An 18,474-nucleotide genomic window follows, 5' to 3' on the forward strand; every position below is an offset into this window, starting at 1 on the left:
GTGCCGTGCTTCTTAGGTACTGAAAGGCTCTCAGCGTACCATAAGCATTCTGCCTCTAAGGTAGTCTCCTGGCTTAGACTCCCAAGGTCAGCCCAACAGTGAGATTCCAGCACATAACAAAGAACAAAAGTGAGCTGACATGAAGGCCAAACAGTCTTTATTTTGTTTACTGTAAAGTGTGCCACATTTTTCTCTCTTTCTAAAATTAGTTCCATACTAGGTAGCATATATTTTCTTACACAGGGTGCTCATGTTTGCACAGGCCAAGCGGTGCCATCACTGGCTGAGGGCTTTTAGTTTCCATCAGTCTGAGCAAGAATTAACAACAAAACAAAATGAAAACAGTCTCAGAATGCCTCAGTTCCTCCAGCTGCAGGGGGTAACAACTCTAATCTAGTTCAGAGATACCTTTTGAGGAACTGTGTGTCAAAAAAAAGACTCAAAAAAAAAAAAAAAAAAAAGACTCAAATAGTATAGTTGGCTCTATATGCTTGATGAATTGCTAGAAATTTTAACTTGAATAATTCTTTCTTTTTTCATGGAAAGGCATTTTATTTTAAATATAGCAGTGTGTACATGTCAATAATTCTTTAAATGCACTAAAAATGCTTATTTAATAAAGAATATTTTATAAAGTAAAAAAAAATCATGTAACATAAACAATCACTTCCTAACATCCATTTTATAAGCAAATATATTTATTTTGGGGAGAGAGTTAATGGAACATGGCAGAATGGTATGAAATTCTGCAGAGATTCTAACAGCTAATTATGTAGAAAATTGTGTATAATTAATCAAATAGTAAATTCAAAGACAATGGCAATTGAGAAGAAAATTTTTCAAATATCTGGGTGGTATCAGCTTATATTTCTGGTTTATTAAGAAAAGGCAAAATAAAATGAGCTCATGGATGAGTAGGTTGGAATGGCAAAGGGACTGCAAAGGCTCTCATGTGAAGAAATGGGAGTTAATCTGCTAAAAAAGAGAAGACCTGGGATGAAGGGGCCATGATTTCATCTTCAAACATTACTGAACTGTCTCAAGTTTTGTAGCAGAAGCTAACAGCTGTTTTTGGTGAAGGAAATGGCAACTCATTTCAGTATTCCTGCCTGAGAAATACCATGAATAGAGGAGTCTGGCGGGCTACAGTCCATGGGGTTGCAAATATTCGAACACGACTTAGCAGCTAAACAACAACAAAACCTAGCTGTTCTATTGCTTCAAAAACTACATGACCAACAGGTAGTGATCACAGTCAACCAGCGAGGGGTCAGTGCTGTTCCTACAGGGCATGTGCTGCCTTCAGAGGTTCTGAGTGATTCTTGACCATGGAAATCAGGTGGAAATTCATAAGACAATAGTTATCAAAGTGCTGTGCTATTTGAAATGATCCTTCTCATCTAATCATTGAAACACATCAAGAAGAGAGGAATACTCAAGTAGATAAAAGTACCCAAAGACTTACCGTCATACTTTGCTAAGACTGCCTGAACATCAGCATATGCTTGTAGTTCCAGGAGAGCCTCTAAAAGGTTTTCATGGATGTTGAACATGCTCAGGAGAGGGAACTCCTTCATTAACTAGGAAAGAAGAAACCAAGGGAAAATTAATCTGTTTCTTATTTTTTAAGGTATAACTAATACTCAGTTATTTATATACTATATATAAAAGTATAGTATAATTTTTAGAAGTACAATTAATACTAAATTACAAGCATGCATATCAATTATTATGTTGTAAAGCATTAAATGCTTAAATTTTTTTGTGCTGTTTTTGGGAACAGCAACTTTGAATTTGTGAGAACCTAAGGTTGGAAGGAATGATGCTAAAGCTGAAGCTCCAGTACTTTGGCCACCTCATGCGAAGAGTTGACTCATTGGAAAAGACTCTGAGGCTGGGAGGGATTGGGGGCAGGAGGAGAAGGGGACGACAGAGGATGAGATGGCTGGATGGCATCACGGACTCGATGGACGTGAGTCTGAGTGAACTCCAGGAGATGGTGATGGACAGGGAGGCCTGGCACGCTGCGATTCATGGGGTCGCAAAGAGTCGGACACGACTGAGTGACTGAACTGAACTGAACTGAAGGTGGGAGAAAAATCCAAAAGTGAGGAGTTTTATGAACACTGAGGAAGATGCTTAGAGGCAGTACTGAATGTTAAAATGTCTTTAAGGCCAAATAAGGTGAACGTGGAAAACTATCTCTAGGTGTTAACAGCAGCTCTGGATGGAAGCCAGAGGGTAGAATGAGAAGCAAAAGGCATTGCTCTTTTGAGCAGCCTGATAGCCAAGTTAAAGACAAAAAGTAGGAAAATAACAAGGAGGTGATATGTGTTGAGAAAATTTGCAGGTAGTGACAGAGAATGGTAGTCAAAGAAGAAGAAGATGTTAAGGAGTTCCTGCCTGTTCGTCTCAATACAACAGGAGTCAAGATTATTTTTCGAGACTTGAGGGAACAGGTAACAGGGAAGAAGTAGGAAGACGGAGGAGAAAGTGTGGAATAATTAAGGATTACAGAGGCTGTCTTAGGACCCCAACAGACTGGAGACCATGGATTTAGAGAGTCTACAATTGGCACTGTTGTCAAGTTTCAGCTGACAGGGCTCAGCAGCCCAGGGACAGTGGCAAAGATGTCAAATGATAAGGTTGACCCTGGGAAAAACTGAATTAGATTCAGTGAAAAGTCAAGGAGCAAGAGAACAGGCTAGAATGGTGAAAGAATGATAAAAGGAAAGGCTCAGGTTCTAGACAGCATCAGGAGGAAGAGAGGTCCAAAGGGAGTTAAAAGATATGATAATGAATTTCATTGGAAAACAAAGAGAAAGAAGAAAGGACACGACCAAGAATTTCAGAGTAAAATCTTATCCTCAAGAAAGGTAAATCTCACCTTAAGGAAAAGACAACCAGGTTCTTTACAAGGCAAAGTCACACACGCACACATATACGTGTGTAAATATGTAATGATGTATTCATATATGTGTGTGTATCACGACCCAGAAAATCACAATGATGTCATCACTCACCTAGAGCCAGACATCCTGGAATGTGAAGTCAAGTGGGCCTTAGAAAGCATCACTACAAACAAAGCTAGTGGAGGTGATGGAATTCCAGTTGAGCTAGTTCAAATTCTAAAAGATGATGCTGTGAAAGTGCTGCAGTCAATATGCCAGCAAGTTTGGAAAACTCAGCAGTGGCCACAGGACTGGAAAAGGTCAGTTTTCATTCCAATCCTAAAGAAAGGCAATACCAAAGAATGCTCAAACTACCACACAATTGCACTCATCTCACAAGCTAGTAAAGTAATGCTCAGAATTTTCCAAGCCAGGCTTCAGCAATATGTGAACAGTGAACTTCGAGATGTTCAAGCAGTTTTAGAAAAGGCAGAGGAACCAGAGATCAAATTGCCAGCATCCGCTGGATCATGGAAAGAGCAAGAGAGTTCCAGAAAAACATCTATTTCTGCTTTATGGACTATGCCAAAGCCTTTGACTGTGTGGATCACAATAAACTCTGGAAAATTCTGAAGACATGGGAATACCAGACAACCTGAACTGCCTCTTGAGAAACCTGTATGCTGGTCAGGAAGCAACAGTTAGAACTGGACATGGAACAACAGACTGATTCCAAATACGAAAAGGCTGTGTCACCCTGCTTATTTAACTTATATGCAGAGTACATCATGAGAAACACTAGACTGGAGGAACACAAGCTGGAATCAAGATTGCCAGGAGAAATATCAATAACCTCAGATATGCAGATGACACCACTCTTATGGCAGAAAGTGAAGAGGAACCAAAAAGCCTCCTGATGAAAGTCAAAGAGGAGAGCGAAAAAGTTGGCTTAAAGCTCAACATTCAGAAAACGAAGATCATGGCATCTGGTCCCATCACTTCATGGGAAATAGATGGGGAAACAGTGGAAACAGTGTCAGACTTTATTTTGGGGGGCTCCAAAATCACTGCAGACGGTGACTGCAGCCATGAAATTAAAAGACGCTTACTCCTTGGAAGAAAAGTTATGACCAACCTAGACAGCATATTAAAAAGCAGAGACATTATTACTTTGCCAACAAAGGTCCGTCTAGTCAAGGCTATAGTTTTTCCAGTGGTGATGTATGGATGTGAGAGTTGGGCTATAAAGAAAGCTGAGTGCTGAAGAATTGATTCTTTTGAACTGTGGTGTTGGAGAAGACTCTTGAGAGTCCCTTGGACTGCAAGGAGATCCAACCAGTCCATCCTAAAGGAGATCAGTCCTGGATGTTCATTGGAAGGACTGATACTGAAGCTGAAACTCCCATACTTTGGCCACCTCATGCAAAGAGTTGACTTATTGGAAAATACACTGATGCTGGGAGGGATTGGGAGCAGGAGGGGAAGGGGACGACAGAGGATGAGAAAGCTGGATGGCATCACTGACTTGATAGACAGGACTTTGGGTAAACTCCGGGAGTTGGTGGACAGGGAGGCCTGTCATGCTGTGATTCATGGGGACGCAAAGAGTCAGACACGAGTGAGCAACTGAACTGAACTGTGCTTAGTCGCTCAGTCATGTCCTATTCTTTGTGACCCCATGGACTATAGCTCGCCAGGCTCCTCTGTCCATGGGGATTTTCCAGGCAAGAATACTGGAGTGGGTTGCCATGCCTTCCTCCTGGGGATCTTCCCATCCCAGGGATTGAACCCAGGTCTCCCACATTGCAAGCAGATTCTTCACTGCCTGAGCCAACAGAGAAGTCTGTATACATATATACTCTCTATTTAATTTACTAAATGGATAAGTGTTTTCTATTATAACACAGTGACCTCTAAAGAAGTAATACTTCTTTTTTTGATGTCAACATATTTAAAGCAATTGTGCTTAGAGAAATAATACCCCTCAAAATTGACAAATTTATTATTAAACAAGAAACCAGTGGAGACACTGCATTGACTATTCACTTCTTCCAAGTTAGAAACCTTTGATATCTCTAAAAACAAATAATTTTCTGCAACTTCAAGGCATCATATTACCAACAAATAACACCTATCAAAACGATTATGTCTTCAATAAGCCTGTCTAAACCTCCTAGAGACAGCCTGCAGTATTTCCACTGCTAGTAAAGGAAGTGAATACGACTGTATCACACATTGTTGATTTTCTGCAACCAATAAAAGTATTCCTTGCCTGGTTTATTCTGATTCTGGTTCACATCACTTTTTAATTTTTTTCTCTTTCTAATTAGTGCTTGTTAGAATTAAATCTCTCTATCACTCAGCATTTGGCAATACAATAAAGATATTCTCTAAACTGCAACATTTAAACATTAAACATTTTTGATCAATTCTTTAGGTAGAGGTCAAACTTCAAGGACTCAAGTCCTATTCTGTAATTTAAAAACTGCAATTCCAAATACTAGTATGTTGAAGCTTAAAAACTGAAAGGGGAATCTAATTAAAATCTAACACATGTAGGCCTATGGCTGATTCATGCTGATGTATGGCAGAAGCCATCACAGTATTATAAAGCAATTATTCTTTGATTAATATAAATAAATACATTTAAAAGATCCAGTGAAAGTATGAGCAAACATGGAGGTCTGTGCTTGTTTAAATAGAACTCGAAGATGCTAGGAGTTTGGGCAGCAATGCTTTCACTGGCTGCTTGGACAGAACATACCATGTCCAAAAAACAATCACCAATAAAAGAATTTTAAACATAGCAAATAGCAAATGTTGGAAAGGCAATCGAAGTCATATTACAATTTGGAAATCTAGCTTTGCTTCCTGAATATAAACAAGAAGAAACAGTGAACCTTCCACTGCCCCATCTCACTCCAGTTATCACTTTACCTCCTCCAGCCTTTCACAACAGGCTTTCTTAGAGAAGAGCCACGAGTATTCTACTCCCTCTGCTCCTTTCACTCCTCACTGTAAGCTACAATCTGGCTTCCAGCCGCACAATTTCTCTGAATCTGCTCATCCCACATTTCCGTGACTTAAATTGCTCCTGTGGATGCCCTCGAGTCCTTTTCTTGCTTGACCTCTGCAACATTTGACAGTTTGATGACTTCTTGAAACTCTTGTCTCTCTTGGCTTCCTCCATACCATTTTCTTCTGGTTTTCTTCATATTCATCTTACAGCTCCTTCTCTAGTTTCCCTCTTTTCTGCTACTTAGTTAGGAGTAAGCTGTCTGCCTGGGTATGTCCCAAGTATTCTTTGCATAAACACGCTGATCGCTAGGACACTTTCATGTCCGAGGTCTCAATACCACCACTTTTGTGGGGATGGCTCCCACATCCTCATATTCTGTTCTGACCTCTCTCCTAAGCCATTATATCAATTTATAAGCTCTCTCCCTGACAGTTTTACCTCATCCATCTAATACTAGGCTCATAAATTCCTCCTTCCAAAGCCAACCCTTCAAACCTGTTCGTCCCCTTGGTATTTCCTACTTTGGAAAAGAACCATTAAGCGTGTTAAGAATCTCTATGACGTGCCCACTATAGCCACCTCCTTAGAGGTCTTTAAACACCTGAATTAATGCCAGCAGCTTTCATCAAGCTCAAAGAAAATTCTGTCATGCAAAAAAACAAACATAAAACAAACATTTTAAGAAACATTACCACTTCCTCTTTTCTCTGACCTTGCTATCAATAATTTAGTTTATGCTCTTATACTTGGCCTAAATTGCTCTAATGGCATCTTTCCTCTGCCTGCTTCTGGAATCACCTTTTTCCAACCCACTCTTCACATTACTTTCATAACAGTTTTTCAAATAAACACATTTGAGTTCATCACAACCCTGCTTAAAAGGCAACCACTGGTGTTGGAAACAGGCAGATGTGAGTACAAATTTACAAACAAGACTGTTTTTTACAGCATCATTTAGAGTGATGAAAAATGCAAGCAACTTAAATTTATCTACTATGAGACATTTACATAAAATAAGATATAGTCATCTTTGGGACTATAACATATAGTCATTAGTAGCTAAATTATCAAATAATTATTAATGGCATGGCCTGGGAAACGTAGACATGTGACATTACATTAGAAAAAGTAAGATACAAACAAAACTTGACAATAACATAAAGCTTTTCTTTTGTATCTATGCATAAAGACATACTTGATTAGAAATACATCAAAATGTTTTATTAGTAGTTATTTTCTGGTTAAGTGGAAACAGTGTCAGACTTTATTTTTGGGGGCTCCAAAATCACTGCAGATGGTGACTGCAGCAATGAAATTAAAAGACTCTTACTCCTTGGAAGAAAAGTTATGACCAACCTAGATAGCATATTGAAAAGCAGAGACATTACTTTGCCAACAAAGGTCTGTCTAGTCAAGGCTATGTTTTTCCAGTGGTCACGTATAGATGTGAGAGTTGAACTGTGAAGAAAGCTGAGCGCTGAAGAATTGATGCTTTTGAACTGTGGTGTTGGAGAAGACTCTTGAGAGTCCCTTGGACTGCAAGGAGATCCAACCAGTCCATTCTAGAGATCAGCCCTGGGTGTTCATTGGAAGGACTGATGCTGAAGCTGAAACTCCAATACTTTGGCCACCTCATGCGAAGGGCTGACTCATTGGAAAAGACCCTGATGCTGGAAGGGATTGGGGGCAGGAGGAGAAGAGGACGACAGAGGATGAGATGGCTGGATGGCATCACCGACTCGATGAACATGAGTTTGAGTAGACTCCGGGAGTTGGTGATGGACAGGGAGACCTGGCGTGCTGTGATTCATGGAGTCGCAAACAGTCAGACACGACTGAGCGACTGAACTGAACTGAACTGAAGGCCAGAATAGTAATGTATATATGGCAGCCTTGAGTGCTTTGGTTTAGAATATTTCTCAAATTATTCATCTTTTTTGATGTTTTGGATGCAGGAAATGTTTGGGCATCTGTCTACAGTTTGTTAGACTTTTAGTGAATTAAAATTTCTTTTAGACTATGGCGTTTTAATAGAAACTGTTTTCAGTGTGATTGTGTATAACCTGTAGCAGAAGTTTTAATAATTTTATCTATCTTCTTACTGCTATAGTTTATTTAAGACTTTTATACTTTGCATGAAAATTCAGTACTTTATACTCTCAAGTAGGTTTTGTTTAGCTTAATTTTACTCTTTTAGAATATGTGGTTTGCCAGAGGGAAGTGAGGAATTCAGATGTAATAGGAGTGATAATATAATAATGTGACTCTAAAGTAATGAGTTTCATTTCTAGGTGGCTATATTTATCCAAGGGATTGGTTTGTCTAAAATGCTAAGTATGAAGAGAGAACTAAAATTATTTTTGAAATATGTTCAGACTTGATAATATCAGGGTTCTACTAGTAAAACAGAACCAATGGGAGATTCCTCTGTGTGTGTCTATGTGTGTGTATATACAATAATGCTGGGGTGGGAGTGAGGAGAGATAAAGGGAGAAGCAGGGAGCTGGCTTACACGATTATAGGCTGCCTAGGTGAGTCTAAACTCCTCAGGACAGGCTGGAATTGCTATCCACTGGCAGAATTTCTTCTTTGTCAAGGGAGACTTCAGTTCTACCTGCTGATTGAATCAAATCCATCTAGATTCATATTCATCTAGGAAGATTTTTATTGCTTCCTTCATATTTACCATAAGTTGTAATATTTTTAAAAGGAATATATGTACATTCTTTAGATGGGGGTGGAAAAACTCTTTTTGAGAATATTGACTTCTCTGAAAACTATAAAACATTGAAAAAGGAAATTAAAGATGACTCAAAGAAATGGAAAAAAATCCCATGCTGTTGGATTAAAAGAATTTATATTATTAAAATGGACATATTACCAAAGCAATTTACAATTTTAATCCAATCCTTATCATTACCCATGAAATTCTTCAGAGAACAAGAACAAAAATCCTAATATTTATATGGAACCACAGAAGACTCAGAATTGCTAAGGCAATCTGAGAAAGAACAAAGCTGAAGGTCTAACCCTCCCAGACCTCAGACAATACTACAAGGCTACAATAATCAAAATAGCATGGTACTGGCACACAAGCAGATATACGGATCAACAGAACAGAAAAGAGAGCCCAGAAATAAATCTACCCACCTGTGATCAATTAATCTTTGACAAAGGAGGCAAAAATATACAATGGGGAAAAGACAATCTCTTCAGCAAGTGGTATTGGGAAAGTTGGAGAGCCACATGTAAATTAATGAAGTAAGGACACCCCCTCACATCATATACAAAAATAAACTCAAAATGGCTTAAAGATTTAAATATAGGACATGACACAAAAAACTCCTAAAAGAAAATATAGGCAGAATCGTCTCTGACATAAATTGTAGCAATGTCTTCTTAGGTCAGTCTCCCAAGGCAATAGAAATAAAAGCAAAAATTTTTTAATGGGATCTTGAACTTAGACGTTTCTGCATAGCAAAGAAAATTATCAACAGAATAAAAAGACAACATATGAAACGGGAGAAAAAATATTTGCAAACGGCACAATTGACAAGGTCTTAATTTCTAAGTTACACAATGAGCTCATACAGCTCATTATCAAAAAATTAAAAAACCCAATCAAAATATGAACAGAAGACCTAAACAGACATTTCTCCAAAGAAGCCATACAGATGGCTAACAAGCACATGAAAAAAAAAATGCTCAACATTGTTATTATGAGAGAAATGCTAATCAAAACTACAATGAGATATCACCTCACACCAGTCAGAATGGCCATCATCAAAACGTCTACAAATAATAACTGCTGGAGAAGGTGCAGAGAAAAGGAAACCCTCCTACATCATTGGTGATAATGTAAATTGGGACAGCCACTATGGAGACCAGTATAGAGGTTCCTTCAAAAACTAAAAACAGGGTTACCAATAAGATCCAGCAATCTCAATCTTGGTCATTGATCTGGAAGAGATGAAAACACTAATTCAAAAAAATACATGCACCCCCATGTTCGCATCCTGGTGACTCAGATGGTAAAGCATCTGCCTATAATGTTGGAGACCCAGCTTTGATCCCTGGGTCAGGAAGATCTCCTGGAGAAGGAAATAGCAACCAGTATTCTTGCCTGGAGAATTCCATGGACTGGAGAGCCTGGTGGCTACAGTCCAGGGCATTGCAAAGAGTCGGACACAATTGAGCAATCAACGCGGTCACTTCAGTTTCCATGTTCATAGCAGCACTATTTACAATGGTCAAGACATGGAAACAACTTAAGTGTCCGTCATCAGATGAGTGGATAAAGAAGATGTGGTCCATATATGCAATGGAACATTACTCAGCCATAAAATAAAAAGAATGAAATAATGTCCTTTGCAGAAACATGGACAGACCTAGAGATTAACATACTAAGAAAAGCAAGTCAAACAGAGAAAGACAAATTTCATATGACATCATATGGAACATAAAAAATGGTACAAATGAACTTATTTACAAAACAGACTCATGTGGTTAACCAAAGGGGAAAGGAGGGAGGAGGTATAAATTAAGAGTTTGGGACTAACAGATACACACTACTATATATAAAAGAGATACAACAAGGACCTACTATAAAATAGAAATACAACAAGGACCTACTGTACAGCCTAGGGAACTATATTTAATATCTTATAATAACCTATAATGAAAAAGAATCTAGAAAAGAATATGTACAAGCATATTTTTACATATATATGTATATATGTTCCTCTACCATTTAAAATCTTCCAATGACTGTGCATAAACTGCATCTTATAAAAGGTATAGCTAGAACTCATACGCTTTGACTAAAGGTAAGGAAGAATTTTCTTAGAGTTATCAGAAAATGAACAGATGGTCTATAGAAGTCTCCATCATTGAAATTTCATAGCGAGAGAAAGGCTGGTCACTGGGCAGGGATGCTCAAGGCAGAGGACCTTTTAAATCCTCTAATTCCAAGGGAAAGTGTCCCAGCTCCAAAGCATAACTTTCAGGCTCTCTCTCAGCTCAGTGCCAGACTCGTGCCTCCCCTGTCTTCTCAGGATTAAACTCTAGCCTTGTCAGATCAGACCATTATAACCATCTCTAGAATTCTTTCTACAGTTACTAGCCACTGAGTTTTTATTCAGACTCTTCATACCACCTGGAATACCTTTTCTCTTCATTTACAAGGCAGCCTGTCAAAATCACCCCACCCTCCAAAGCCTAGATCAAATGCCACCTCCTAAAGTCACAGCATCATAGAAAGTGAGAGCCAGAAGAGCCCATAGAGATCATCTAAACACCCTCTTCAGTTTACAGACAGCTCCCGCCCACCCTCACCCTTCCAAACAACAATGAAGGCTGCAAATTTAAGTGACTCAGTCAAGTCAGTGCTGGGACTATGATTCAAACCCAGTCATCATTACCGATTCCAAATTTCAATACTTCAAAACCCTGTCTGGCCTGCCAAGTCTAGGAGAACTAAACAATTTTGCTGAGGCTTCTTTTTTATAACACTTATCTATTTGCTTGGTATTGTGTTTGCATGAACATATGAGGATGGCTATATTACAGAGGAAAGAGCCCTCTATATTTGGAGTTATTCCTGAGCTTAAATCCCACTTATACCACTTACTACCTGCGTGACTTTGTACATATTACTCTCTGAGCCTCGGTTTTCTCGTCTACTGGGTCTCAGTTCAAATGGCCTCTTCCCAGACTCTCTCTACCTTCTACCTATTGTCACCAGCTCACTCAACCATTTTCCATTGCTTCTATCATATTCTGAAATTATGATATTTATTAATGTAGCTGAATACTAGATAATTTAAAAAGCAAAACAATAAACAGAGTGACAGTAGGTAATACTATAATTTCAGGAGTCAGCAAATTTTTTTCTGTAAAGAGCCAGACAGTAAATAGTTTGGGCTTTGTGAGCCATATGGTCTCTGTTGTGACTACCCAACTCTGACATTACAGCATGAGAGCTGCCATGGACAGTACATAAATGAACGAGTGAGGTTAGGTTTCAATAAAACAACTTACAGAAACAGGCAGATCAGATTTGGCCACAGGCCTTAAATTGCCAACCCCTGGTTAACAGGAATAAGTTTCAAAAATCAAAAGGTCTTCATAAAATGAGTATCATAGTGATATCACATTGGAAAAATAGAACATCTGTTACACACAGCTGGTTTGACAGACCATAGTAAAATGGAAAAAGGCCTACTCTATAGCCCAACACTTCCTCTTCCAGCTCTGTTTCCTAGAGACCATTCACACACATTTCTGAGGGTTTACATACTGGGATATTCACACAGGAGGAGGAGCATTGTATAAGCATGCTGAATGGATAGATGAAGTGAGGCACACTCAGGACAAAAGGCTATTCAGCAGGAAAAAGGAATAAGTTATGTTTAGTATATCCTAACGTAGACAAATCAAGCAGTTTTGAGTTCTCTAGAAATACTCTAGGAAACTGCCTGTACAGTATAACATTTAAAACTTTTAATCCACACAAAATGATTCTACATATTGTTTATGGGTATATTATATATAAACATATGAAAACTAACTGAAAAAACAAAGTTCCTGGCACCTAAGGAGAGATGGATGGTTGTGAACGGTAGTCACATGGGGGTCTATAGCTTTATATTGTTTTATGATAAAAGTTTTAATTATTAACTTACTGCTATTTATTATTAACTATAATTAATTCTGAATGGTGAGGTTATTTTTCAATATATTAAACTTTTATATATAAAGTTGCTTCTTCAAACATAGGAAGCTCATTAAATGTACTTTTCATTTGTAATTCCTCAAGAGTTTCATACTCCTCATTTAGACTTCAATTTGTTTTCCTATTTTCTAATTGCCTTTTGAAGCAAAATTACTTCCTCCTGTTGGGGGTTTGACTATAGCTCCTTAAAGTATTGCTCAGTTCAGTTCAGTCACTCAATTGTGTCCAACTCTTTGCGATCCCGTGAATCACAGCACGCCAGGCCTCCCTGGAGTTCACGAACTCCCGGAGTTCACTCAGACTCACATCGATAGAGTCGGTGATGCCATCCAGCTATCTCATCCTCTGTCGTCCCCTTCCCCTCCTGCCCCCAATCCCTCCAAGCATCAGAGTATTTTCCAATGAGTCAACTCTTCGCATGAGGTAGCCAAAGTATTGGAGTTTCAGCTTTAGCATCAGTCCTTCCAATGAACACCCAGGACTGATCTCCTTTAGGATGGACTGGTTGGATCTCCTTGCAGTCCAGGGGACTCTCAAGAGTCTTCTCCAACACCACAGTTCAAAAGCATCAATTCTTCAGCACTCAGCTTTCTTTATAGTCCAACTCTCATATCCATACATGACTACTGGAAAAACCATAGCCTTGACTAGATGGACCTTTGTTGGCAAAGTAATGTCTCTGCTTTTGAATATGCTATCTAGGTTAGTCATAACTTTCCTTCCAAGAAGTAAGTGTCTTTTAATTTCATGGCTAGCATCTAAGAAAAGGTCAATGTCTGATTAAACAACATTTAGAGAATTTACTCAAAAAACAAACAAACAAAAAAAATAATTTGAGCTAATAGATTTTAATGTACTGCAGTGAATCTGATAATAATGACAAGATAACGATAGCTAATCTCAGATGAACCACACCTTAGAGACCCAATTCTCCTCCAACTGAGTTCCAGAGAGTAGAGCCATGGACAGATGTGGTGTGAAGAACTATATGAATCATTGTTTTACCTTGAAAGATGCCTCAGAGTTAAGATGACTGTAAGTTCCTTCCCACTCTATCCCCTTAGTCCTGGGACTGGGGTTGGAGTTGGGGTTGGGGTTAGATGAGACCACCTAACAAGAAAATTTCTTCATGCTTCTTCTCCAGAACCACAAAGATTCCTATGACACATTGTTTTCAAAGTAAAGGAGAAGGCACTGGACATGGCAGTGGGGCTGCTGAAAAGGACTCCATGCAAGGGAGGTGGCACATTACAAAAGCCAAGATCTCCACAGTCTTTGGAATCAGATAGGCCTGGGTTCCCATACAGGGACAGTGGAGCTTCTTAGCACCAGGTTAACTGATTTTTCTCATCTGCAAGATAAGGATAATATGTGCACTAGCTCACAGTGCACCCAGACACAATCCAGGGCTTGAAAAGTGAGCTATTTGTTTTGCTGTGTGCGATAGTTTCCTTTTGGAGTTTAACTGCACAATATAACGTATCTTATTTATTTATTTTAAAATAATGTGCAAAAAACAGCTTGGTGACATAATTAGCCTTCCTACTAAGAAACTCAAATGAAGGCATATGATAACTACAAAGGCCTGTTTTCTATAAGCTAAGTCATTTTAAATAAATGTTTAAACTCCTATCTAGTATAGTTTTGTTTATTTATTGTCAGCTATCTTCCCTGCATTGGTAATTGCTTTCTCCTGGCAGTAAGAAATTTATATGCCCTGTTTTGCCCAAATATTACAGTTCATGTACAATGAAAACATTAACTCTCCTATGATTCCTCTAATACCTAGGGGGAAGAACATGGGATGGGCCAAGGATAGAATTTCAGTTTCAATTTTACATCATCTGGCTATTGTCAGTTCAACTTTATTTCAATGAAAGAATTTGAGACACTTCTAAGGTTAACATTTATGAGCTCAAGTAGGGAAAAAAAAAAAGGAGAGTTAATTTACTGGATTTGAAATACTCTACGGACATAATTTAGAACTACAATCTGTATGCTTTTTCTCAGCTGACTTACAGGATGAAAACAACAGTTTAAACTTTTCAAGTTTGATTTGTATCTATTTAAACATTTTATTAGTTTAGCTACCCATGCATTGTTCTTTGAGTGAGAAAAGCAATATGAAAATTCTTACATATTTTAAGGCAGAGGTAATTAAAAGAGATTCTTAGCCAGATTCCTACTGAGGTCAATGCAAGTTTGGCCTAATTAAAGTTTATAGAACTTGGCCTGTATTATATTCAAACAGCAGATACTATTCTCTTACAGATGCAAATTTGACATTGCTTAATTACAGTTTCAAATAAGGACATAAACAGAAAATAGAAAATACACTCTGTACTGCATGCCTATTATTTTGTCATTGATTTTCAATGACACTGAGGGCCATGAAAGCAAAACAATCGTTTACTAGTGTCCTTAGAGGCCCCTGCGAGTTCCAGTTACACAGACCTCTACAAAATGCAGTCCTGAGAGGTGTAAACATACATTAATAAGAAATGTCATTTTCAGAGTGAATCTAAAAGGAAATACTAAATTGCATCTATTGCAAAGTTATATGACCAATGCATGATATTCACAGTTAGTTAAATCACTAGTTAACTAGTTCTTCACTGAGCTGAGTACATGATGTAAAAATATTCATCACCAAGAACTGGAAAGGGAAGTGGAAGTTGTGGGGATGATGGTGAATCATCCAATGACAGGTTGGTATGACCACCCCCCACCCTGTCCCTCGCAAAAAATTAAGAGGGATGGAAGGTTATCTAATTACCTACTTTTCTTGTCAGAATTATGCTCAGTTCATTACAGAGAAAGAAATTTTCCTTAAAAATTTCTAGTGAACGAGACAAGCTTTGGATTTATACAGATCCTAATAAAAATATTTTCAATACAAAACTTCCTCTTCCATTTGTTACTCAATCAGTTAAAGATAAAACAAAGGCAGCCCTGGTCATAATTTAGGAATCTTCAAAGACTCTTTTCCTCAACCTCTATCTTCCTTAGTGACATTCTTGTTTTTCACCTCACTCTGGTGGCCCAGTTGGTAAAGAATATGCCTGTCAATGGAGGAGATGCAAGAGAGACGGGTTTGATCCCTGGGTTGGGAAGATCCCCTGGAGGAGGAGATGGCAGTCCACGCCAGTATTCTTGACTGGAAAATTCTATGGACAGAGGAGCCTGGCGGGCTACAGTCCATGGGATTGCAAAGAGGCGCACGTGACTGAGCACGCACATGCACGCACACACCTGTAAGACATTCCTTTCCAAAAGCAAGGATCTTAATAGTACCACTGTTTCACCTATGTTATAATATTGTGTCAATACACATCTAAAATCTCTCCTTACTTTAGACTTTAAGATAAACTGCAGTTTCAGGAACCCTGAAGGTAAAGCTGGAGAAGAGGGCAGAGAAGTCAGCCTCATCCTGTCTTGGGGAAATAATAATTTACACCAATCTTAAAACTGAGAGGAAACACATTGAGCAAAACATTTTCTTTATCATCTTAAACTGCTTCAAATAGGGCTGTGCCCTAGCCCTGAAATCACGAACAAATCCGAACAATTTGATGCTTATTTCAAATGGGTAGGACACAAGCCTGGTAACAGGAAATAAGATGATAAACATCCTTCCATCTGTGATGACATGACGTGGCTCTCCTGTTCCAGGAGTGGCCTCAAGGAGCAGCTAAACATACTGGCCAACAGTTACTGCCAGAAAGGACTTTTTATGTCAAAACCACTATTACTGTGTTTGGCAGACACCATTCCATATCCACACAGGTAATGGTAAATAACTCTAGTCAGAAGATTAACTCATCTGGTTATCTCAGGCACAGTGAATAAATACTCATCCTGACAAGCACTTCACAACAAGGTCATGCTGAAAGGTTACAGTTATGAAAGATGCTTTCATAGCAACAGGCAGAAGGTCAGTACTCCAACCTTGACAGTCATCCACACACCACTCTGTAATCCCTTGGCCTTCCAGTGCTCTTCTTCCTCCCCATGTCTTTCCACTCTACCCTCCTGAAACCCGAGTCCATGACATACAAATTTTCCAACACATCCATTAGCTATTTACAGAACATAAGCGTGAGTTCACGACTTCTGTCAATTTCCCAGACAAAGCTCGTGTCTACCAGCAGGATGCAGGGCTAGCTTCTTCTAGTTCCCCAAAGCACATCTAGATTGTTACTGCTCAGCCCTGGGGCCCACTTCCTACTCCTCTGAAATGCACGCCATAAAGCACCAGCACCTGCCACCATCAGACTGGGTTTTCTACCAGGTGACAGACCCTCATACACTGAAGATTCTGACACCTGTCTCCAACTCTTATTCTTGACATCAAGTCCTACCCTCCATATAGATGATTACAGTCTGTGTAAACATCCCACCTAGTATTCAAGATCCTCAACTGTTTTACCATCTCTAAGGAAAAGACTGTCCCTCTCCTGTAGTTAAATAACCCAAGGTCATAGCCAAACTCCAGACTGTGACATCTAGATGAGTCCCATCTATGCAACTCTTTGACCAGAATCTACTGATTTCATTCATTTCTAGGTGCTCTTTCTCAGAAGCCACTGGATGCTTCTCCTCGACCCAACCCATCAATGCTGGAGACCACAGAGCTCACTTCTTAACCTTCTTTTTTCTGTCTACATGATTTCATATAGAGATGAACCTTTGTTCACCTCTGCACACATGATTTCATGCAATACCAGGGTTTTAACTCCTACATATATGTTGATAACTCCCAAATTCCTCACCCCCGAGTTCCAGACACATACCCAGTTGCCCTCTTGACGTCCCTGCCTGGAGGTAAAAAGGCCATTTCAAATTTAATGTGGCCAAAACAGAATTCCTGCTTTCTCCTGAAACTCTGTTCCTCTCCTATTTTGTCTTCCTTTCTATAAATGCTATGACCATCAAGAAGCCGCTCAAGCTATAAACCTGTGGACTCCTAGATTTTCCTGATTATACAATTTCTTTCATTCCACTGTTCCAGTCAGTGGCTAATTTTTCAACTGGTTACTGAGAGGCTCTACATGCCAGGCATTGCTTTCCTGGGGTACAGTAGTAAACAAACAAACAAACAAAAAAAAACCTTCCTTCCTGAAAATGACATTTTAGTGAAGAGGGGATAGTAAATATGCAAATAAATATATGGAGAGACTATCAGCTGGTGCACATTCTAAAGAGAGTGAATGAAGCCAAGAAAGGTTTTAGGGAATGCTGGCAAAGCAGGCAAAGGCAGGTTTAAATACAGTAGTCAGAGAGGGAGGACAGAGAAGGTGGGATTGTGAATGAGCTGTTTAAGCAGAAACTGAAGTGGTGAGGGAGCCAGTCATGAGATTGGAAGAGGAGAATTCCATGGAAGGCTTCCAGCAAGTGAAGATCCTGAAGAGGCAGTGAGTTTGGCACATTCAGCAAACAGGAAGAAGGCCTGTGTGCCTGGAGCACGGTGAACACAGAACAGAAAGGAGGGCTGGAGAATGTAGAGCCTTCTAAGCCACTCATAGAGTTTAAGTTAAGGATGAGATGAGAGACCACTAGAAGGTTTTAGCAAAGAATGACTATGTTTTAAATGGCTCATCCTAGCTGCTGTGTGGAGAGACTCATACCTCAGAAAGCAGCCTTGTGTACCAGTGAACTCATGAGTCACAAAGGCAACGTCTCTAAGCCCATGGAGAGGCAGAAGGCTACGGGAGTATCTGCTCTTAGCAAGCAGAACAGACAACTGAGCAGGAAGGAGATATATTCAATGCTTATGTATTGATTATTTTAAAAGGGAATGCAAAAAACCCAGATCATTAGCCTCCCTGGTC

At 39.2% G+C, this 18,474-nt stretch overlaps 1 protein-coding gene across 12 annotated transcripts in view; it reads right to left on the reverse strand.

Annotated features, from left to right (window-relative positions):
• ST7 (suppression of tumorigenicity 7) overlaps positions 1 to 18,474 on the reverse strand; it is a 269,338-nt gene that overhangs the window by 66,242 nt on the left and 184,622 nt on the right. For all 12 annotated transcript variants that reach the window (XR_005724488.1, XM_040260873.1, XM_040260875.1 and 9 more), the window contains one exon: positions 1,466 to 1,580. Coding sequence is in view for 11 of the 12 variants with exons in the window: in XM_040260873.1 (XP_040116807.1) it covers positions 1,466 to 1,580 (115 nt within the window). In the remaining variant the exon portion in view is untranslated. The remainder of the gene's footprint in view (positions 1 to 1,465; positions 1,581 to 18,474) is intronic.

Source organism: Oryx dammah, unplaced genomic scaffold, assembly GCF_014754425.2.
Source record: "Oryx dammah isolate SB20612 unplaced genomic scaffold, SCBI_Odam_1.1 HiC_scaffold_18, whole genome shotgun sequence".
Lineage (NCBI taxonomy): Eukaryota > Metazoa > Chordata > Mammalia > Artiodactyla > Bovidae > Oryx > Oryx dammah.